Source organism: Diadema antillarum, unplaced genomic scaffold (genome assembly GCF_040938485.1).
Source record: "Diadema antillarum isolate AM-2024a unplaced genomic scaffold, OU_Dant_1.0 seq00000857_RagTag, whole genome shotgun sequence".
NCBI classification, from domain to species: Eukaryota; Metazoa; Echinodermata; class Echinoidea; order Diadematoida; family Diadematidae; genus Diadema; species Diadema antillarum.
In genome coordinates this window covers 87,501-112,124 of record NW_027271728.1, presented here as the reverse complement: position 1 = coordinate 112,124, position 24,624 = coordinate 87,501, and the positions used below count along the sequence as shown (strand labels likewise).

The window sequence follows — 24,624 nt, the reverse complement described above, 5'->3', positions numbered from 1 at the left end:
CCAACTTTCACGCCATGAAATAACGGTACCCGGCCTGGGTTCAGTGTCACGTACTTTTGATAATGCTAACAAAGAGCTGTAAAGATAAATGATGCCGACAAGCTATAAGAAATCTAGAAGAATGATGAATTCGGTTTGAATATGACATGAAGTGAACCAAGTGATGTATATAGTAAATTCACATCAAATAAAAGGGCTTTGCAGTATAGGATGTGGACAGTGGCGTATCTAGGGGAAACGGCGCCCGGGGCAAGCGCGAAAATTGCGCCCCTAATTTCTGAACAAGACTAGTGTTCAACCCCAACCCCATCCCGGTTATAGAGACTTTAAGCAAAGTCCACATGATATGCTTTTCAAGCCCTTAAAAGGGGTCTTTTGAGGGTGATTTAAATGTAATGAATTTTGATAAATTTTGGCGAGCGAGCGCAGCGAGCGAGCCGAAAACTTTTGTATTTCAGCTGACAAAACATAGAATTCTTGTCATTTTTTGCTTATCAAATCTTACAATTCTAATCAAGATAGTGACGGCCTTATAGATAACGATTTATCATACCAACAAACTGAGTACTTAAAAAAAAATTCTAAATCAGGGGGGCATTTCATGAAGCATTTTGTCCGATAACTTGTCGGACAAAATTTGCTTTCAGCCAATCAGAAGCAAGGATTTCAGTAGCTTTTAACAGTTTGTCAGACGAAATATCTGACAAATTGCTTCATGAAATGCCCCCCATGGACGCGCGAGTGAGCCGAAATTTGTATATTTCCGCGTCATCATCACGTTTTGTTCTTATCTCCTTTTTGTTTTGATAAATTTTGGCGAGCGAGCGCAGTGAGCGAGCCGAAAATTTTCGTATTTCAGCTTACAAAACATGGAACTCTTGTCATTTTTGCTTATCAAATCTTACAATTCTAATCTATAGTGACGGCCTTATAGATAACGATTTTTACCAACAAACTGAGGACTTGAAGAAATACTCTAAATTAGTACGAGCGAGTGAGCCGAAATTTGTATATTTCCGCGTCATCACCACGTTTTGTTCCTATCTCCTTTTTGTTTTGATTTTGGCGAGCGAGCGCAGCGAGCGAGCCGAAAATTTTTGTATTTCAGCTTACAAAACATGGAACTCTTGTCATTTTTTGCTTATCAAATCTTACAATTCTAATCAAGATATAGTGACGGCCTTATAGATAACGATTTTCACCAACAAACTGAGGACTTGAAGAAATACTCTAAATTAGTACGAGCGAGTGAGCCGAAATTTGTATATTTCCACGTCATCAGTACGTTTTGTTCTTATCTTGTTCGATTTTTTTGGCGCCCCCCTCCCCGTATGTTCGAAACCGTTGGCGCCTTCTTTAATTTGATCCGATTGGCGATCGATCGCTTCAGAACGAAAGAAATTGCAGCCGCTGCTCCGTGAAACATTTTGCCTGCTAAATATAAAATGACATGTGTGAACACAATAGACATTGTCATTTTGTCCGCGTCATCATCACATTTTGTTCTTACCTTCTTCTTCTATAGAGCGAGCGCAGCGAGCGAGCCGAAAATTGTTGTATTTCAGCTTACATAACATGGAATTCTTGTGTGAACACAATAAACACTGTCATTTTGTCCGAGTCATCATTATGTTTTGTTTTTCTTTTTTATTTCGTTTTCTGCCCCCCCCCCCACCATTCTTCCTCCCCCCCCCCCCCCCGCCCCTTCCGGTGAGTTTCGTCTTCTTCTTCTTTTCTTTTTTCTTTTTTTCTTCGTTTTTCCTTTTTTTTTTCTTCTTCTTCGTTTTTTTTTTTGCGCCCCCAGGGAGTGGCGCCCGGGGCACGTGCCCCCCTTGCCCCCCCCCCCCTAGATACGCCACTGGATGTGGATTTGCCAAGGAAATAGATCGCAGATATAATTACAGTATCCTACTACCCACCATTCGTTGTTTCATTCAAAAATATTAACTCACAGTATACTTGTAATTCGCGCTCTGAAGCTGAGTCTGGAGTCGATGAGAGGTTAAAGGAATGGGAAATCCAGTCCAAATATAAGTTAGTCTGTTAAAAAAAAGAGCAAAATCTTACGAGTTCAACGATAAAAATTGACTGAAATCGGATGAGTATAAGGAAATTATGACATTTTGAATTTTTGCTAATTTCTGCAAAACAGTTCTCATAATATATTATGTACAGAGGATATGAATACGAGTATGCAAATAAGTGAGCTAATCATGTCATAATTTTCCATTGATCGTGTACAAACAAATGAAGAAAATTCAATGTTTTTGAAGTTTAACACATGATTACTGGTTGAATAACTTCAAAATAGTGAGCAGTTGCAAACAATGTACCAGAATTTGAGGCCCGGGGATACGTTTGAATGAAAAACTGATGGAAATTTCAAGTATGAACAAACTATTTGGCAAGTTGTGAGGGAATGACATGCTCACTCTGCCATTTGCATATTCATATTGACTGTTCAAGAACTGTTTCCTGAAAATTAGTGAAAATTTGAAATGTCATAACTTCCTTATTTTTCACCCGATTTCAATCAAAATTTTACAGTTGAACACGTTATATTTTACTCTTTCTTATATCAGACAAACTTATATTTGGAATGGATTCCCCTTTAACGTTCTCTCCCCGTGTTCCCGAAATACTAACCTTAATGTAGGCCTACAAGCGCGACACAATTCAGAACTAATCCCCGTGAATGAGATAGAGATGACACTATAATATTCTCCAATGAGTGCAGAGTTGTGTGACCACGAGAAGGAAAGATGAAATTTAATAGAGACGAAAAGTTCACAAATCCAATGTTTTGAAGGCGATGTTGATCGAGTAGACCGACGACTTGATGTTTCCCGTGTTCATTTAGTAGTAGCGTGATTTGTTGAATTCGTGAGAGAATGTTCATGCGAATCTTCTTCGAGGTGTGGAGTGAAGAAAGCGGAGGAAAGAAGAGATTGGCTGAAAAAGATGTCAATCTCGCGTTGCTGTGGTGATCGGAGGAACGAACGGCCATTGAGTAGTGAAATTACGTTAACCTTACTAGTACTCGCGAAGAATTTGCGTTCGCGGCACTTCACGAAGATTGAAACCATGGTTTAAAACATGGACAATTTATACGGAGCGCCAAGTCTCTCATGGCCTATTTCGTTACGAAATCAGTCATTCATTCGTCGACGAAATAACCATTTCGTTAACGGAATACAAGGGCGGATCCAGGGAGGACCACAACCGGCGCACGCCCCCCCCCCCCCTTTAATTTATTTTTTGTTGAAACAAAAGAAATAAAAAGAAAAAAATGGGGGGGAGGGTTGCGTGCGCCCCCCCCCCCCTTTAATTTTGTAAACGCGCCCCCTCTTTACGGAATTCCTGGATCCGCCCCTGGAATAGTCACTTCGTCGACGAAGATAAAAGTGTTGTCATTCCGTCAATGAAAATGACTGATATCGTAACGAAATAGGCCATGCGACACTTGGCGCTCCATACTGGATCCATAGCGGTCGTATTGTTCCTATAATCTGGGCCCCCGTTTTATCAAAAGATAAAATCGATTTTAAATTTCCTTACCACACAGGCTGCCTAGACTTACAGCTGAAATCAACTATATACTTAATATGAAGAGTTAAAATTGATAATCAACTTTAACTCTTCATAAAATAGGGCCCTGGACAGTATTGCACCACGAGAGGACGATTGGCGTCTCGAAACATAAACAAGCCGACGCACTAATCCAGGCCTGAAGATGATGAGGGTATAGCTACAGGTATACCATGGGTGAAAGAAACCAATAATCATTTAGATCCTTATTTTAGTGTTTATACCACACTAGTTACCACTGTTTACCACACTAGTGCTGCTACATGATCGAAGTTCATACCTTTTGAAACCATACCTTAAGTGGGGATTTAAAGCCTCACTGCGGCCATATTATACTTAAGCCCCTCTGCACCAATGATTATTATTTCTGCGCGATTTGTTCTGTGTAACTGGAGTACATGGTCAGCTGAAAACTTCATCTAAGAATTTCTGTTTTATAGATCATGTTTTGACTCTTGAGTGTGTTGATTGAATATCTTTCTTGATAATAGACTGGCCATTCTCAACTTTGACTTGACATGCTTCTTCAAAATCTTCAGTCGATTTCCTCGAATCTTGTTTCTTCTGCCAGGTGAAATGACTGTCAAATAATTCAGTCGACTGGAGATCATCTAATCCCTGTACAATTTTGTAGATGTATCGTGTCTGATCTATATGACCAGGAGCGGATCCAGAAATTGCATAAAGGGGATCTGGTGTCTTTACAAAATTAAAGGGAGCGCACACCCCCCCCCCACACACACACACACACAGTTTTTTCTTTTTTTCTTCTTATTTTCATTTTCTTTATAACAAACCCGCTCTCTGGATCCGCCAGTGATGACGTCTGTTTCCTTCGTTAGTTATATAACTGAAAAGCATATTATGTTTGACCCTTAGGCCGTGATATCATGCACACAATCAAATAATAGTGTATAAACATAATAAAATGGAATATTATAAACACTATATTAATGTAGGCCCTGCTATGTATACCTATACGCCAAGATTTCAATAGGTTTCCTTATCCCTATGATATAGGGCCTACTGGAAATAGGAAAAAACAAACTTCCACCTTGAAATTTGGGGTATATCCAGGTACCCATGCCGCTCATGTTTTACATGCGCAGCAATAATGGTCGAAAATATCTTCCGTATACATTTATTTTGTTCCGTGAAATTGTGGAGCGTCCGCCGGATTTATTTTTGCAGATGTCATGTACTTACAGACAGACGAAGTGACAAGGACTTCACTAGATGGGCTTCTTGAATTCAGTAGATGGTGTTGGGCTTTTGAACGGGGGTTCGGTGCCCCCTAGATTTGAAAAATACCGGGAATCGGAATTTCACGATTCGAAAGTTAGAAAATCATGCCATAGCCTGCATGATATCTCATCACTCCTGGCCCTATGCGATGTCCACCGTCGCTTCGATTTTATATAACAATAATAATAATAATAATAATAATAATAATAATAATAATAATAATAATAATGATAATAATAATAACAATAATAATAGTAGTATAACGCACAGGTCCACTATCAGTGTTCATGGCAACCATCAGGCGATCATGCATGCTCCCTTTGTCGACTCTCAACCAATCAAAATTTAGTATGAAAATTGTCATGGTCATAATATTGTCATAGTGACGAATATTCCCGGTCGCTTAACAATGTCGACAAAAATCTGATGTATGATGTTAGTAGTACGTGTATATGATAGGCCTATAATAGGAGAACAATGTCAACATTTCATGAACACGAAGTTCGGGTGGAATTCAGTGGCGGATCAAGGGGGCGCGCCCGACGCCCCCCCCCCCCCCCCCTTATTTTTTGTCTACCGTGACAAAAGAAATAAAGAGAAAAATGGAGGGGCGCATGCACCCCCCACCCTTTAAGGAATTTCTGGATCCACCCCTGGAATTATTTCCCATGGGACACAGTCCATGACTATCACTTCTCCACTTGTTTTACAGGAAACCAAACCCAAAGAGCAATGTGGATCGAGTGAAAGCAGCAACACTAGTACACATCAGTGAAAGTTTGAGGAAAATCGGACAATCGATGCATAAGCTATGAAATCTTAAAGTTTTGGTGTTGGAACCAGTAAAGAGGAGACTACTAGGGGTTATGACGTCATGTGTGGACAACAATATAAATAAAATATAAAAGGAATTCTACAAAATTCACTTTTCTAGCACAATGAAAGAGCACTTGACAAACCGCTTTAAAGCAGGTTGAATATTGCTACCCTTTCAATAAAATTTTATGTCCAGTATCAAGTTGATGGAATGTGTAATTTACATGAAAATTTTTTTAATGAAAAAAAAAATAATTTTTACTTTTGTGCCTTAGAAGAGGAAAACGAATTGTGCTCATGCTGAGTGTATATTACAGACGATTTTCATAAATAGCTCAGTCTACTTTGACATCAGCTCCACGCATACATTCGTAGAATGTATTGCGGTCTTTGAGCAGAGAAACCACTATTCTGAAAAACCTGAAACAAATTACACTGAACAAGGATGATGACATAGAGGCTTTATATTTCAGAAATGGAGCAATGTTATTCCATTATTGAATACTTATTTTATGCATGGCTCCCCCCCCCTCTCTCTCTCTCTCTCTCTCTCTCTTCGTTTTGCTTCCTTGAGCCCCGATTCATTGCATGCATTCTTATGGTAAATCTGCAATGTCATCACCCTTGTTCATTATGATTTGTTATATATTTTTGAAAAACGAATAGTTGTTTAAATGTCAAAGACCAAGTCTGAAATCATCCGGAGTTCTGCATGCATGATCGAGTCACGCGTACCGATTCATTAAAACTATCGATAACTTGTTCCGGCGGTATCGGTAGTTGATCGGATGCCCCGATCGGATGTGCGTCACGGTACTGTCGGAATGTTTACAAAACATTAACCGGAAACTAATCTCCCTTCATACCGACTCAAGTTTCCTCCGTTGTATTTCAGCAAAGTAAGTCATTATGACTAAACCAGAATATTCGTTAGACGACGGGGGTGGTGACGCTTCGGAGAAAAACCAAGGGGAAGTAAGTTTTACCTTCTGCTTGTTCGTCGACGCGTTTTGTAGAATTCTTCCAACGTCAAATCCGTAAAGCATGGTCCCACATATTGCAACTAATGATGTAACGTAACGTAGTAATCAGATGACTCGTGTGTTTGTCTGTTTGTGACTGTTTAGGTTGCACTGTTGCGTTGTACACTGTGTACGTTGGTCTGTGTGTATTGGTTGGCCGGTGAGCCCCGTGCCCGACCAGACGCCGTGCAACAGCGACGGGGCTGTAATGCATGGTGTGCAACAATTCAGAATTCCGTCACCCATAGATCCTTGAAATTTATCGGGTCCCAATTTATCATATGTGACCCTGCATCACAAAACAAACAGAAAGTCGCCAGACGTGAAATTTCAGTTAAGGGCATATTCTGAAAGAACAGACTTTAAGCTTTAAAATGATGTATTATTCAAATCAAATGGACTCTCCTAACCTATCTAAATATTGGAAAGAAAGCACTTACTCAGGAAAAGTGTGAACTGAGAAAAGAGGCAGTGAAGTACAGTGTCTATTGAAGCGCTTAATCTTTACCAAGCCGTGCTGGCTGTGCGACGAATGGGACAAAGCACAGGATGTAAACCACCGGAGTAACAAAAATGAAGGGATCATCAGATTAAACTGAAATTGAGCATGCCTTGTGAACACATTCTGCAAATTCTGTCTATAATTTATGCCAACTTTCAAAGCAGTAGCATCATCCTTTCAAACGTTATTAGAGTTGAAAATGAAGAGTGTGTACAAGGTTTTTAAGAAAGGCAAAGGGGACTCTAAGACACACCTAATTACACTATTCTACCAAAAAATGTTCAAGATAAACTGCTAAAAAACACACTTCTCTGCCCGATTTATGATCCCAAATTTTAGCATTAGGTTTTTCTGTTAACATTGCCAAATACCTGATAGGCTTGCTGTCAGGTGGATGTACTGTCAGGTGCCATTTATAAGGATTACATGAATATAGTCATAGCATTACAGATGCTTATCTCAGTGTCAAACAGTGAATTTGAAAACCAGCCTGTCTCTCAGTACAAATGACCTTTTTCTGCTCATGCTCAAACTGGAACCCCGAACTGGCTTATTTTCAGTCCTCACACAAAATCAGTGTGTGCGACTTTTTGTTCGTTTTGTGATGCACGGTCACATATACCGTACCGTACTACTGGTTACTGGCGTACTACAGAATTGCAGAATATGATGATCAGTCATGTACACTACATAGCAAGGACCAGGGTGTCGTGTGCATGCACGCGCATGGATCTTTTTGGATGGCATGGTGTGAGAAAATCTATTCTATTACACTGCACTATATAGGTAGCTGTAGAATTAATAGTACTATAGTAGTGCAGTGTAGCCCAGACTAAATGCATGATATTTGCTTTGAAGATGTTGGCCTACCCCAGCCCAGCTAAACAAGAGAGTAAGAAAAGCCTTCCTGCTTATTGATATAATATGACATTTTTCTTTTTTAGGGAGTTGGCCAGCCTGGGAGGAGCAGTGGGCGTCTGCGGCAGATCCAGTCAGCTGGTGGCAAGCGAGGAAGGAGGCCCTCTAGGGTTGACAGGAATGCCAAGCTGGAGAGGAGCAGACAGAGTGCAAGGGAGTGTCGGGCACGTAAGAAGCAGAAGTACCAACTCCTGGAAGAAACAGTGGCAGCTAAGGAAAAGCAAATCTTGCGGCTGCGCGAAAAGCTGGAACAGGTAAATAGATCTCTATGCTGCAATGACTAGTAATTGCATCTGACATGGAAAAGACGTTGTTACACCAACGTTGTACAGTGGAAACTCGATATAACGAGATGGTCGGGACCGAGTCATTTTCCTCGTTATAGCCGATATCTCGTTATATCAGTAGGCATAAAAGAAGGCATAAAATAAAGACATTAATTTGCACATGTGGGACTACCCATCATATTTCAATCAATACAGATAACTTGATATTGTGTGTGAGGGAATTACTCACCTATATGGGTAAGAAGATGTTTTTTGCCAAGGAAATCCAATATCAAGAATGTGTTTCTTATTAATTGTAGATGTTTGAATTTGTAAATTTATATAGCTTGCGATTGTATCAAGATCGTCTGTGGATATGTGGTTATCGTATGGGTGTGTGTTGTGTGGAAAGCTTGAATTTATGGTCTGCACAATGCTGTGTGTGTATGTGACACATTCTGTATGTACATTATGACTGCGTGTGTGTGAAGACGGGGAATTCCCTAAGTAGAAGGCCAATCACAGCATCAGATTGCCTCACACCTGCTAAACGTCATGATGTCATGTATACATATGGCCGTCTCACCACATTCTCTGCATGTATCAGTGTGCGTGCACACACACACTTCACACGTACAACATGTAGTGCTAGCTGGAGTGCACTGAAGAAAGTGATTATGTGTATACAAGACAGTTTTTGGCGCATCAAGCTTTACTATCTCGGAAGATGATAGCACAAGCGAAGCAAAGCTTTACCGAAGGCATTTTACTTTACCTCGCTATAGCAGGTTTGATTTACTATGTTTTTCTTTGTTTGGAAGTCACAAAATTTATCTCGTTATAGCAGTTATTTCGTTATAGCCGATCTCGCTATAAGAGTAGCATTTTACATAGACTTGTGTGGAAGGAAATTTGGGACCGAGAAAATTTCCTCGTTATAACCGATATCTCGTTATAGCAGTGTTCGTTATACCGAGTTTCCCCTGTACTGTATATACATAATGTACATTGAATTGTCAATATCCTGGATCTACTTTTATTTTGATATCGTTGTAAATGGCATAACAATTATTTTTTCTTTTTCTGACCACCAAAATACAATCTTTTGGCAAAATGTTTGTGCCTCATACTTTGGAATGGAATCTTTTGTTCCTGAAAATTAGCTGTCATTACTGGTAAGATTTTTTAGTATAAATCTCATTGCCCATAGCCCACTTGAAATGATTAAATACATGAATCGTGTTTGCTTTTGCAATATACTCAACAGATCATGTCACACTTAGTGTGACTTTTCATGTTCCTATACATTGTACTTGGGCAAACCCTAAAACGTAATACCAAAGTCAACATGGTACATACTACTGCCATGATGAAGAACTTGATTCTGTGCTATACAACATCATTGTGGGAAAATAAGTTGTACAGTTGTAACCTACATACCTCTTCCAAGTATAAGTGTAATCCTACCAGAAGCTACATTTTGTTGACAAACCCAAGAACATACGTGGTACTGTATTATGCCTTCTAACTAGTCTTTTTACACATCTCAAGTAGGACTGCACTTTAATGAAGAAAAGGGGAAATTCAGATATCTGTTGAACATTATAAAGGATGAAATAAGAGAATGTTAGGTGAATGAAATTTTAAAATCTTGTTTTGAATCCCAATTTTGTAGTCATATATGGATGCATCAACAAGTCTGATGTAATTTCTTCAAGAGCAAGTGTATGGCCATATATAGACTACTAAGTCAACTATGGGAGCTGTCGTTGTGATAATTCAAAGGATTCTGCTGCAGCAGTTATTCTTTTTTTCTTTTTTTTATTGTTACTGTGATATTTTTTTACAGTATGTCCCCCCCCCAAAAAAAAAAATTACAATTAGATTTTTGCATTGATAACATCCAATATGATTAAACCATCTAAATGCTACTTCAGTGTCTTAACATACACTTGTATAACATCTTAGCTCTATTTTGCAGAAAATCCCATTCAGTTTGGTTAAATGGTCACAGAGAAATGTGGATTGTTGTAAAGCATGTCATGAGTCTGATTCTTCCAAGTTTAGCACTTGGATGTTCTTGGAACTGCATATTATTGTGTAAACACAATAGACAGAACTTGGAGGGAAGGGATTCCTGACATGCTCTACAAGAAAAAATTCTCATTTCTCTTTGACCACTGAAGCAAATTAAATGGAGTTTTCTGTAAGATGTGGGCTATGAGTTATAGTTTCATACCCTGAAATTGTGTTTGGATTGATTCACTATTTCTAAAGTTATCGTTGTGGAAGGTACCGTTGTACATGTAATTTGGGGGGGGGGGGGAGGGAACATACGGTATATTGTCATTGATATATTTTTATCGTTACATTGCTTTTATTCTGACAGTACAAGAACTTCTGTCAGATGATGGACGACGGAGAGCAGCCAACGGAGATCAGGAGTACACTCCAGGAGGATGCGACCAAAGAGGAAGAGGAAGAGGAGGAGGAGGAGGACAATGTGCCCGGTTGCTCATCTGACAAGACCTCTCAGCTTCCAGCCATGGCCGGTGGAGACTCCAGTAGCGATGATGACTTTGACTGACAGTCATCAACAATAGACAAATTTTAGTTTTAAAACTGTCAGGAGGATGCTAATCGAGACAATGTCATGGCAGAGGGGATCACATTCGTTCGTGCCAAGCACAAAACTCTCGATGTTTACACATTCTGCATATCTTTCAGCACTTGGTGATTATGCTGTGCAGAAGAGAGAGGAGATGAAAGGCTGTTTTCTTCTCGAGGACTAGTTTAGATACATGTCTATACCTCAGGAAAAGTGCCATTGATCATGCTGTAGTTCACGACAGTGAAGATGCATAAAAAGCAGAACACATTTCTGGCTAATGCACATTTCATGCTGTGTGTATAAAACGAAATACAGAGTAATGTAGTTCTGGAAATATTTCCAACCTGTCTTCACTAAGAATCCTGTAGTATGACAATTATATCTACATTTCGCACCACGTATGTGTGTTTTCATGAGTCATTTTAAACCAAATTATTTCTCTCCTCTTTAAGAACACAATGAACTCTTTTTCAGCAAGTAATAACGGCAAAAAGCCGAGTCAACAAAAACCTGGTTGAAAGAAAGAGACCACTAGAATCGCTGAGATTGTAATAGACACCAGTCATGATATATGTACAGAGCTAATGCAGTGTCAGTTCAACGAAACCTCATTACAGAGAAAAAAAATAACATGTCACAGATTGTAGAAATATGGTACCTCACTTAAGTTGTCATTTGAGCCACCATATTGAATTTAAATTGACGCAGTGAAAAAGTTTAGGATATTACTCCTCTCTTCTGTTTTTACTTTGTTGACTTCTGCATGAGTCAATAGACTTTCTTCAGTCCTGTGCATGTCAGCTTATGTGAGATTTATTTATTTATCATCCACAGTGTTCTTATTCTAAAGTATGCTGTCTACAGAGGCATAAATCTGAGGATGACAATCGAGAAAGCGCAGTTAGAGATTGCATGTCCAACGGGACAATATGCATATATTATGTCTTTTTGTGTGTGCTTGTTCACGTTGGAAGAGGGGTATCATGTACATGTGATTGTACAATTGTATATTTTGGATATTTTGTACAGTAGGGTCCTTTACATGTGTATCTATGTGTGTTGCATTTGTATGTGTGTGTATGAGCATGTATTTTTGTCTCTCCTTTGTTGTCAAGTTGTTTGGTTTTCGAGAAGATAAAGGGGGAGCAGAAAATTATGCAACTCTTTTGTTGGTCCAATGATATCTTTTGTCTCTCTCTGAGCTGTCTCTTTCTCTGATAAATCTTATACGTGAGTACATGTATATATTTTATGCCATTGCTAATAAACTTAAACTGTACAGTGTAAACTGAAACAAGAAGATTGTAGTGTCAAAGATATAATTTTGATCAAACTCTGGCTTCCATATCTGCTATACAATTTACCAGCATAATCATCCTCCCTGGTTCTGTTTGCAATGATAACTTCAACACCAACATTCCTTGTCATATCCCACTTGGGGTCTCATGTGCAATATGTCAATGTTGTCCTCACATACAGAGCAATACTTTTAGCTCCTATGATAAGAGAATGTAGCAGCGCCCTCAAGACTTAAAGCTAATGATTAATTGAAACTTTGGTGGATTTCAACTTTTCTAGTCTCACAACCCAGAAAATGAGCTCAGTGTGAGTTATACAAATCATCATGTAGGCACATGTCTTCCTTGAAGAAAACACAATACAGTCCGACCTCTCGTTGGGACCGGCACTCAGCCGGAGAAGGGATTTGGCCAGATATGGAAGACTCAATGTTTGATACACGCGGCTACCTACCCAATGGTAGCAATGCACTGATTTTTTTTTTTTTTCTAGAATGCATGTTATTTCGATGAGAATTTGATTTGAATGTATGCTAATTACAGTCAACCTCGCCTAAGTCGACCTCGCATAAGTCGAAAACTCGGCCAAGTCGAAGTTCCAGAAAAGTCCCGATTTTCTCTTTACTTATTTCTTTAAAATAATCTTGCGCAAGTCGAAGTTTTACAAGTCGAATTTCGCCTATGTCGAAGATAATTTCGAGTCCAGATTTGTGTAAATACTGTACATGTAATTTTCATCGCACAAGTCGAAGTTTTTTTCCCGCACGTCATTCAGACATTGAGTGAAGCATTCTTTCATTCTTCAATAAATAAGCGAAGGAAAAAAAAACCACTACTTTTGTAATAAAATACTCCCAAGGGTCGAATACAAGTTATCCCTAATATCCCTTGTATCCTTGATGTCCAACTGAGAAGAACATAAAAACCAAAATTTCAGAAATGAAGATTTTGGAGGCCCGCGAAAAAAGTCGGATGTTTGCCATTACTTTTGGAAATGAACAGCGGTAACAATCGGCTCCGTAAGAAGCTAAAATAAATGTCAGATGTTTGCTTTTAATTTTGGAAATGAATAACGGTAATATTCGACTCCGTATGATACTAAAATGAATGTCGGATCTTTGCTCATACTTTTGGAAATGAATAAAGGTAAGATTAAGCTCCGTACGATGCTGAAATTAATGTCTGATATTTGATTTTGCGTTTCGAAATGAATAAGGATAACAATCGGCTCCGGAAGATGCTGAAATAAATGTCGAATGTTTGCTTTGACGATCGGAAATTAATAATAATAATATTCAAGTCCGTACGATGATAAAATTACTGCCGGATGTTTGCTTTTACATTCGAAAGAAAATTACAATAACATTCAGCTCAGGAAGATGCTTTTCCATAAAAGTAAATGTCGAATGGTCACTTTGACGTTCGGAGATGAATAACAATAATATTCAACTCCATATTTGTACCATGATTTGATAAATGTCGGATGCTTGTTTTTTAATTTCGAAAGTAAATATAGCGATAACATTCGGCTCCGGAAGACGCTGAAATAAATGTCAGATGATTGCTTTTACGTTCGGAAATGAATAGCAGTAATATTCTGCTCCATACGATGCTAAAATAACTGTCGGATGTTTGCTTTCAAATTTTGAAATGAATAACAGTAACATTTAGATGCGTTCGATGGTGAAATTAACGTTTGATGTTTGCTTTGACGTTCGGAAATGAATAACAACAGTATTCAACTCCGTACGATGATAAAATAAATGCCGGATGTTTGCTTTTACGTTCGAAAATATATAACAATAACATTCAGCTCCGGAAGATGCTAAAATGAATGTCGAATGGTCATTTATACGTCCGGAGATGAATAACAATAATATTCAACACCGTATTTGTACCATGATTAAATAGAATAGAATGTCGGATGCTTGTTTTTACTTTCGAAAGTAAATAGCAATTACATTCGGCTCCGGAAGATGCTGAAATAAATGTCAGATGATTGATTTTACGTCCGGAAGTGAATAACACTAATATTCTGCTCCATACGATGCTAAAATAACTGTCGGAAGTTTGCTTTTAAATTTCGAAATGATGCGTTCGATGGTGCAGCGGAAATTAACGTTTGATGTTTGCTCTGACGTTCGGAAATGAATAACAATAGTATTCAACTCCGTACGATGATGAAATAAATGCCGGATGTTTGCTTTTACGTTCGAAAATAAATAGCAATAACATTCAGCTACGGAAGATGCTAAAATAAATGTCGAATGATCCCTTTGACGTACATGAAACGCATTTCGATTATTACAGTCCAACTTACCGGTAAGTTTCTCGATTTTTTAAAACTCAAAACAAAACAAAAAACACTAAATACTATATACTATATACGTATTGCTATACCGTCTTCTGTATTTCAACTGCCAATAAAGACATAAAAAGACACTGCATTATAAAAATTTATCGGAGAATATCGGGAAACGTGCAGGAGACATTCTCCGAAGAAGCTTCGGGGTCTGTTCGATGTTTCACGAAGATTTTGCGAACATCGCGCACGTCTGGCGAAGGTCAAGCGCTATGTCGAGACAGTAAAGACATTTTGAAAAGCAAATCACGACCAGATCATGACGCATTGTGCGGAAAAGTTCATTGAAAAAAAAAGATATATATATATCTTTTTCAAATTCTTACCGAAGTAAAAACATCCCCGAACAAATAACGGCGCCCCGAACTCCCGCGTTTGTTTCGCGATCTTTTGCAGAAATTACGTGCAACGCATTTCGATTATCACAGTCCAATAATTGAGCTCCAGGATTCTTTTTTAAAACGTAAACAAAACAAAAATACTAATTACAACATAATACTACCGTCTACTGTAATTTCACGGCCACTAAAAACATGATAAGACACTGCATTATGAAAATTCGTCTGGAAATACAAGTCGAAGAAAAATTCGACTTCCGCGGAAGTCGAATTTCGCGTAAGTCGAAGTGTTTTCGCCGGTCCCAATAGATTCGACTTAGGCGAGGTTGACTGTATGTTGGAAATAACATGTAATATGTAATTCATGTGAGTTTTTGTAGGAATTTTGTTTGAGTTTGAAATCCTTCTTTCCCCCGTAATTATTAGATTGAAGAAAAAAAAAATCACAGCGAGATTGCATCCAGATAATAGAGAGATCAAGATAAAGGGAGGCCGGATAGAAGAGGTCGGACTGTATACAGTGTATTTTCTATTGCACTGTAAAAAAGACAAAGGTATATGACATTATTAAAACACAGGGGCGGATCCAGGAAGGACCTCAACCGGCGCACGCCCCCCCCCCCTTTATTTTTTGTTGAAACAAAAGAAATAAAAAGAAAAAAATGGGGGAGGGGTGCGTGCGCCCCCCCCCCTTTAATTTTGCAAACACGCCCCTTCTTTACGGAATTCCTGGATCCGCCCCTGAAACAGCACCATGGATTTGCAAGAATGTTTTCATTGTTTCTCTGTCTACTTGGCTCCATATTGTGATCGGGTGATGATATGTAGGAAACTGCTCGTACATACAATACTGTGAAATTATGTACATTACTGAAATTATTGTAATTTCTTTGTTTGATTTATTCATTGATTTGTGTGTGTGTGTGTGTGTGTGTGTGTGTGTGTGTGTGGGTGTGTATGTGTGGTGATAAAAAAAGTAAGTAATACATGCATTGTGTACAATATAAGAATTTGACGAAACAGAAGCAATAAAATTTGTCAGAAATTGGAAGGAGCCAAAAGTTCCAAAGGGTCATTTGAAACCTGGTACTTATTACCCCGTACAGATTTCCTCAAAAGCAAATACAATATTGTTCATGGTACTGTGGACTTCCGTTATAACGAAGTCCTCGGCACCAACAGTTTTGTTTCGTTATATCGAAATTTCGTTATGATCGAATAAATAAACAATAAGAATACAGAGTGGATAACGTTGCGGCCTTAATTTTACCTTGTTGTAACTGAAATTTTGTTATGGCTGTGTTCGTTATAATGGGAGTGCATTGTATACATCTTCATAACGAATTCACTGTCATGAGTACACTGTCAGTGTAATGTGCAATCATTACAGCTAATTTGGCCAGCTGTTTAACATTAGAATCACCATGCAGGCAAATTGAATCATCTTGTCCATTTCAGGACAAGATGTGTATCATGCAACATGGAGGCCTAATGATGCTGTACATACACTTTGGGGATTCCCGCAATGTTTGAGAAACATACCATGTACAGTGCACTCCCATTATAACGAACTCGTCGGGACCGGCGATTTTCTTTCGTTACATCGAAATGTTGTCATAACCGAACAATGAAGTATCGAACAAAGATACATGTATTTAGATGATTATTTTGGGACCTGATTTTTTTACCTCGTTACGGGATTTCGGCATAACCGTGTTCGGTATAACGGGAGTGCACTGTTCCAAATTCATATACAAATATCTTGCACAGCATTCTTCTTCAGTTTCTCGTCCAATTTGCAACTCTAGATATATTATGGAGGTTATGATAATCGTCTTGATACGGAGAAAATGGGGAGAGGGTAGTCTTTGTACGTGTGCGTCAAAATGAAGGGGGAAGAAAAACCCTGAAACACTATCCTTCCCCAGTTTGTATCCGCACCCAGGAATTCAATATATCTGAATTTATTCTCCCTTAAAGATTTTCTATTTTAACCTTGTCTTCCGCAAGAAAATCATTAGTATGTCGATAGGTCATACAAAGTGTAAATTAGGCATCCCTTCTCAAAGGAAGGGTTGGTATAGTACATTGTACTGTAGTTTTTCCTCGAAACCTTAGCCTAAAACGGAAGTGATCATGTTTTACATCGCGATTCTTGGTATTTCATGCACCGTGCGTAAAAGTTTCAAAGTGACGCCATCACGTCCGAATCCACATTATTGGCACAGTCTCACCTGCATATAGTAAGTGCGTTGGTATGTACCGACTTTTGATTAGAAATCACACGTTTTCTCGATTATGTGTGTATTTACCGATTATGTTTCGGTTTTCTTCTTGTTCGTGAGATGGTTTGTTTGCTTTGTCCTTGACACTTATTGGTCTACATTTTGTCCAAGGTCAAAGGTTAGACCCCAAGTATGCATAAATGGAATTCTCTTGAACTTTGAGACGTCAAGGAATGCTTAAATAATTATGCAAGTAATGACGTCCACTTTACGAGATTGGTACGTCATTGCATTTTTTTTTTTTGTCATTGCGTCAAATAGATATTTAAAGAAAAACTTCAAATACTTCAAGAGAATATGTATTTGTGTATCTTTAAATTGGTATTTTATATTTCTATCACTGATGATCGTAACTTGAAATTTATGCATTCGAATTTGTCATTCATTGCAGGCATACAATTATTCATGGTAATTTATGAAGGAGGTACAGAATAACTTGCATGGCTGCTTTGGAAACGGTTGTATAGACCTCGATTGCTGTATACATTTACATCCATAAAATACGAAAGCTTTCAGATCTTTTGTTAATATGGGAAAATAGTGAATATTTAACGCAGTACTAGCATTTTTTTTTCATCGACGAGCATATAGAGTCTTCAAAATTCACATAAACTTTATCGATGAACATATTAACGATGTTTTAGAATATTGCTGATTTCCAGGATTGATATATTTTCATTGGTGCAATCATTATTACTACAAATAGGAATTACCATGAAGATTCTTTATTTTCTGACTGTACACTATTCTCAGAACTCAGAACTCATAAGGCAAAATGGAAGTGCATCATACATCGGAAATAACGCTGTGCAGGATTAAGATATAATTATTATTATGTTTATCTTTTATTGTAGGCTGCCATCTTCTAAGTGCTAAAATTAGACGTGACGCTTATGACCCGATAGCGTATGCTGAAATACTAACAAACCCTGACGTTTGTGTACATTCTCAGAATATAATATGTATAATTATTCTGTCCACATCAGGTCTGACGCCACTTCTCTCGTAGACATAAATTAGGCAGGAATCTACTTCCATCGCTGGAAGTTATCCCGCGGCTTGAACTTTGGACCTCACACCGGTACATTTATAGTTGCCGAGTCCGTGGTGTGTGCACCAGTTGACGCTTGCGTGTTGTTCGCGGCGAAGAGCATTTCGTCTCTCAAATGTGTCTTCTGATTGTAATTTGAGTGTAATCTTATTTGGAAAGAAAGGAGGAAATTTGGAATCATCATGGCTTATCCAGGAGCACCCGGGCAGGCAAGTATGCAGTAAACCTCGGATAAGTCGACGTCGAGTGAGTCGAAAATCACTTAACTCGAAGCAAAATAAAAAGTCCCGATTTTTCCCTATGTATTTTCTCTAAGAAATATTTGGATAAGCCGAAGTACGAGAGTCGAATTTCGGCTGTGTCGAAGTAAAACAGTCAGTCCCTTTTGTACAAAATACACGTAGTTTACATCACTTGAGCCGAAGAAGATTTGTCTGGCATTCTCATTACATTTAGAGGAGAACAAAATAATCGGCATGTCGCAGAACCCCGTCCCTGGCCTGCTGCAGGTAAGCATGCACACTCACCGTACCGCTCTGCACGCATGTCGAATACATACACATGTATGTATACACACAGCACATCGATCCATGTACTTTATCCATACACACAGCACATCCATACTTTATCCATGTCAAGCCAGAACTCCTTGGTCAACCAATCGCTGCTTTAATATTTTAGTGACAGGCCAAGTGGGTGGAGCTTGTTTGTGCGTGCCCGGCTGGCTGTACAGTTTTGTTCAATGGAGGTAGGATGGGCCTGGGAGAGTGTTTGTCTCAGGGTAGGTTGACAGAGATGGCTACCTATGTTGCACCATAGACATAGCACATGCACATTGCCACATTAGCGCAGACATTCTCAGCGAACTACGTTTAACTACTAGGTACTAGTATTGATACAAATTCCATGTTCAATTTAGAACAAAATAAGAACATTATCTTCAAGAACAGACAAATTTGAATGCAAACACACACAAGCACGCACACACACACACACACATGCATGCAAATGTCCTATACTATATGTACATAACTGTGAGTCGAAAAAAAATCGACTCTCGCGAGAGTCGAATTTCACTTAAGTCGACGCATTTTTGTCAGTCCCGAGAGCTTCGACTCATGCGAGGTTTACTGTATCATTAAATTTACGGGATATAGATATGCGTTTCTTGAGGATGTCTTGATTCATTTTCAGGTAATTTACGGGAATCATGGCTACCTATACTGCCTAATTTTTAGCATGATTCTTTTCTCATAATCGTATACTGGAAAAGTAGACAATTAAAGGAAAAGTATAGCCCGACAAATTTATAATGGAATATCAGTAACATGTAGATGAATAACAATAATGATCATGATAGGCATTGCTATCATCACTGTGGTTATACGATTCTCGTCTTGCATGATCATTACGCTAGCTTTCTTCTCTTTCGTCATCACCATTTTTATGTTTATGTTAATCTCTGATGTTACAAAATACAGGATCGACCTATGTAAATAACATCAGCGATGTCAATAGGCCCTATCGAATGACAGTTATGACTTCATAATCCCCTTACAGTACGGTCAAGGGCCCGGGGCACCTCCCATGGGCGGGCCAGCACCGGGAGCAACTGCACCACCTCAGGGGTATCCTGGTGCACCAGCGGGACAGGGCTATCCGGGACAGTTCCCGCCGACTCAGGGACAGGCGCCACCACCTCAAGGGCAAGGATTTCCCGGCCAAGCGCCCAATCCAGCATACGCTGGTCAAACGCCCCAGGGGTATGCGGGCCAGGCACCTGCGCCGGGTCAAGGTTACCCCGGCCATGCTCCTCCACCTCAGCAACCGTATGGGCAACAACCAGGTGAGTTCAATTCCGGAAACCCCTGTGTACATTGTAATCACTGGGGATGGGGATGGGAGTGAGTGTCAAGATACTTCATCAGTGTACTATCCATAAAATTATCAGAAATATGAGATTCGCATCATGTTTCTTTAGGCCCCTATATGTAGAGAAATTCATGTTTAGTTTTTCTTTAACTCAAGAAAGGAATGCAGAGCGCAAAGCGGCATTCAGGTTACTTTGGCTGACATTCTGAAGGCGACATAAGGAGGAACATTGGCAACAAGTTTAGAGTAGACCTGCATGCTTGCACGATTTGCCTATAGGCCTATTGTGTACTCGCCTCCTCCTAGACTGGTGCAGTAAAATTATAGTTAGTGGGGCCGATTAGATTTCAAAATCAGAGTTTTACTTTACGCACATTTCATTTCTTAGTATAGTGTTATACAGCGACGCCGTTGGAGTTTAGTGTAAACATTGTCTGTATGCGATTATGGACTGTTCGTTAATGATTAATACGCACTCGCGTCATGTCCAATTGATTGTGTGCGATTGTGCACGACTCACGTGTACTGCTTCATTGCAATTAAACGGGAAGGGCTATAGTAATACACATATATTTTTTTGCTACTTGTGTATATCCACTTTTTATTCTTGGTCGAATGCTTTATAATTACCTTATACCATTGTAAATTTTACTTCTTTCATCATCAGTAGTGAAACAGAAAGGCATGCATAATTGCTTTTATCTATATCACAGAATGTGCAAACATCTAGTTAAAAATATAAGAACGCGTTGTGTGTAATTCATTTTTAACATGGCAGGATTGAGTAGGCCTATCAGGTCAGATTCCATCTGCAATCATGGTTAATCCGCTAGGGTTAGAATGGGTTATGTTTACGTTCATGACCTTTAATCTTGCGGTTCACTGAATTGTAATTATCAGCCTTTTGCAAAGGCCTCCCGTTTCATCACACTGTAAAAACATCGGTGTTAGATTTAACACCATGGGTGTTAAATTTAACACCGATCAAGTGTTAATAGAGGACCACACCCACAGGTGTAGAAAATGCACTGTGGTGATGTTGAAAAGTGTTCACCTGACACTTCGTGGTGTTAATTTGACACTGTACCTGGTGATATTTTGACACTGTACTGGTGTTAATTCAAAAATGACACCACATGGTGTTGATTTGATATTTGTTGGTGTTAATATCAATGGTTTAATACCCGTCCAGCTTCAATAAGAGACCACGCCAGCTGGTGTTACTGTGGTGTAAATTTATTTTCACATTTTTTTTTCAAAAATCTAGTATTTTAATGTAAAATTCTTGATCGTCTTGTTTAAATCAAAAATCAACAAGAAGTGCAGTTACTAAGAAACTCTTCAAAAAACAGTTTTATATTTGGAAATGACACCCGGAGGTGTTAATTTAACACCATAAATGAGCACCGAAAATTTAACACCAGCTCGGTGTTCACTATTTAACACCGGACTTTTTGCAGTGCAGGCTTGTCGGCACCTCGTGTTGACGCCTGCTTCACTTTCTGCTGCAATCTGGCATCGCTATAGCTAGTTTGTTGCTGCTCTTATAGTTATGGGATATGAAGTAAATATTACACGAGTCCTTGGCAAGATGGAATGTCTAACATTGACGTTTCGTTCCTTACCTTGAAGTATAACACTTTGTAAAATGGGTGAAGGCATCATTTGTAAACGTTAAAAGTGAGTCCATTATCAGATAAGAGCAGAATAAAACATTTCGGGCCAGTATTGGTATGCCTACCTCACTCGCTATCGAGTGATACTTACAAGAACTATCATTGAATCATGAATGAAAATGTCCTATATTTTCTTCTCATTTTCTGTGTTTAGCAGGTTTAATTGCAAATACGTGTATCTCAAAAACAACAATGGAGTTAACTAGTAACTCGTTTTCCGACCAAAGTCTGTATGATTCTATACAATCCTGACACGTTGACAGGGTATGGTGCAGCGGGCGCTGCTCAGCCACCAGGTGCGTACCAGCAGGGCGCCCCCGGAGCCGCACCTCCAGGGGCCTACCACCCCGCCCATGGGACTCCCGGAGGCGCACCGGGAGCTCCGGGTGGAGTTCCTCCGGGAATGGACCCGGAACTCTGCTCGTGGTTCACGGCGGTGGACCAGGATAACTCCGGGCAAGTGACGGCTAAGGAGTTGCAGCAGGCCCTGACGAATGCCAACTGGACCACGTTCGACGAGGCAACCTGTAGACACATGATAGGTGATGATTCACCATACCTTTAACCCTTTATGTGCTTTTGAGTGCAGATTGGCAGAAAACCCCATAGTAGTGTGCATACTACCCAAAGTCCCTGGCACATCAAAAACTCATCTCTTGATCTAACATCCACAGTCCATTCCCTCTAACGCCCTGTTTAAGATACCTTACCCCGATCATGTCAGGACAACGTCCAGAGAACAAAATTCCACGCCTCGTCGGGCAATAAAACGGCAGGTATAACATACGAGGGATACCGTTTTAACGGACACATACCGAAATATAAGCCTTCTCCGGGCAGGTTTCTACATAGGGGTTGTGTCATCGATGGCTCCTCCGCCTCTATACTTTAACATTATGTACACAATGGAACATACTATTTTATGTATGTATTATTCTTCTGATTTCATAATTTGAAATGAACACTCTTGTGTGTATTTTTATGTGAAATTTTTCTCATTTTGTCATATCGATTTCCATTATACAAGCGGAAAAATAAAACTTACTGAAACTGAAAGTATGAATGAATTCTAAAATCTGATTATAGTTTGTATCTAATCGTCTTCTATCATATTAAATTCATGAAGGCATCTTTGACCAAGATAAAACCGGAACAATAAACATGAGAGAGTTTGCCGCCCTCTGGGACTACATCCAGCAGTGGAAGAGGGTCTTCGAAGGATTCGACGCGGACAAATCTGGTGGCATAAATGCTACGGAATTCCAACAAGGTAAAAAATGATGGCTAATTGTATAAAAGTTCATTTGTCACAATCAGTTGCAATTTACCTGTTATAGATTAGACTTTCGCCTACTGGATCTGTATAGGCTTCTTCAGATCGATCGCTGTGAGAGAGTTGTTTGAAATCAACTTTTTCACAGCGATCTGAAGAACCCTACAGATCCAGTAGGCGAAAGTCTAATCCGACAGGTAAATTGCAACTTTTTGTGACAAAATGAAATTTTATCCAGTTGTCATTCTAATCAGATGAATATTTTCAACGAGTTAATAGCTGATGCGTTCACAGGCCGATACGCCGCATGCATCGATGACTCGGGTGCTGTTCGTTATTCCGAAGGTTCGCTATTCCGAAGGGTCGTTATTCCGAAGGGTCGTTAATCCGAAACACGCAATTCCCTATACCTATATAGAGGTTCGTTAATCCGAAAATGAAAAAGGGTTCGTTAATCCGAAAATTTATGGCGTTATTCTGAAGGTTCGTTATTCCGAAGATTGGTTAATCCGAAAATGAAATTCGGATCAATGAACCCTCGGAATAACGAATCTTAGGAATAAAGAGCCTTCGGAATAACGAACCTTCGGAATAACGAGCTGTTAACCGATGACTCTTGCTTGTTCATTTGTTTGATTTCCATACAAGGAAAAATGAAATAGAAATAACAATTACCATTCTCCAAGCCTTAATATTCATCATCAAGAAAAACCGTCCGACAATTCAGCATTAAAAGTGGCTTAATTGTTACTTCCAGTCTTCTTTGTGCATCCGTAAATCTGAAAATTGCATTGAGTACTTGTGGTTGGCAAAAAATTACAAACAAGTTGTAATTCAGCCATCCTGTTGAAGCTCTACGGGAAAAAAAAAAACTGTACTCAGTGATGACGAGTGTATCAATCAATTCAGATGACACTACTTAGCTTGAAAAAAGAATAATTCATGATTTTATTTTTCTTCTCCATAAACTCATACGTTGCATTTAAAATGATGAGACAGTGTCTCGTTCTCGTGTAATGCAAATGTCTTTCTTTCTTTGCCCCGTTTTATTGTTTTTTTTTCGTTCCCTTCATCAATGCTCTGTTTTGTGAAAATATGTGAGGTCATACATGACAACGTTGATGTAATCACTGCACAGTTAGTAAAGAAAATTACCCCTCCCCTTTTTGAAATGGACAGTTGTTCCATGCAGGTTTCGATCGACAAATTTGCCGTCACAAAGCTTTGATATCCCTCCTGATAATTTATCAATGTTGAACACAGTCTTTGTCACTCTTCAAACTGGAAAATGTTTCTGCTAAACTGAGGAAAGGGTAGATGCTGATGAGATGTGTTGTTTTTCAATTTTGTCCCCCTCCTGAAATGAGACAAACGTTGTACAATGATTGAACCCTGCCTCTGATAATATGCATCGTTCGTATTTCATATGACAATCCCTCATTAGCAAGTTAACTATATCTCTAAAATGAGCCACACCCTTATCTTTTAATATAATTATGTA

General features: G+C 39.1%; 2 protein-coding genes across 2 annotated transcripts in view; both read left to right on the top strand.

The window, feature by feature from the left end:
- Positions 1-6,486: 6,486 nt before the first annotated feature.
- Positions 6,487-13,475, top strand: LOC139740524 (cAMP-responsive element-binding protein-like 2). Its single transcript, XM_071651113.1, has 3 exons — positions 6,487-6,624; positions 8,118-8,345; positions 10,747-13,475. Exons 1-3 carry the CDS (start codon positions 6,559-6,561, stop codon positions 10,942-10,944), a joined length of 492 nt encoding a protein of 163 aa, XP_071507214.1. The 5' UTR covers positions 6,487-6,558; the 3' UTR covers positions 10,945-13,475.
- Positions 13,476-18,375: 4,900 nt separating this feature from the next.
- The window catches only part of LOC139740513 (programmed cell death protein 6-like), an 8,381-nt gene continuing 2,132 nt past the window's right edge, over positions 18,376-24,624 (top strand). Inside the window, exons 1-4 of the mRNA XM_071651105.1 lie at positions 18,376-18,511; positions 19,863-20,148; positions 22,114-22,392; positions 22,977-23,120. Coding sequence (XP_071507206.1) covers positions 18,485-18,511; positions 19,863-20,148; positions 22,114-22,392; positions 22,977-23,120 — 736 coding nt within the window. The 5' untranslated portion in view covers positions 18,376-18,484. The remainder of the gene's footprint in view (positions 18,512-19,862; positions 20,149-22,113; positions 22,393-22,976; positions 23,121-24,624) is intronic.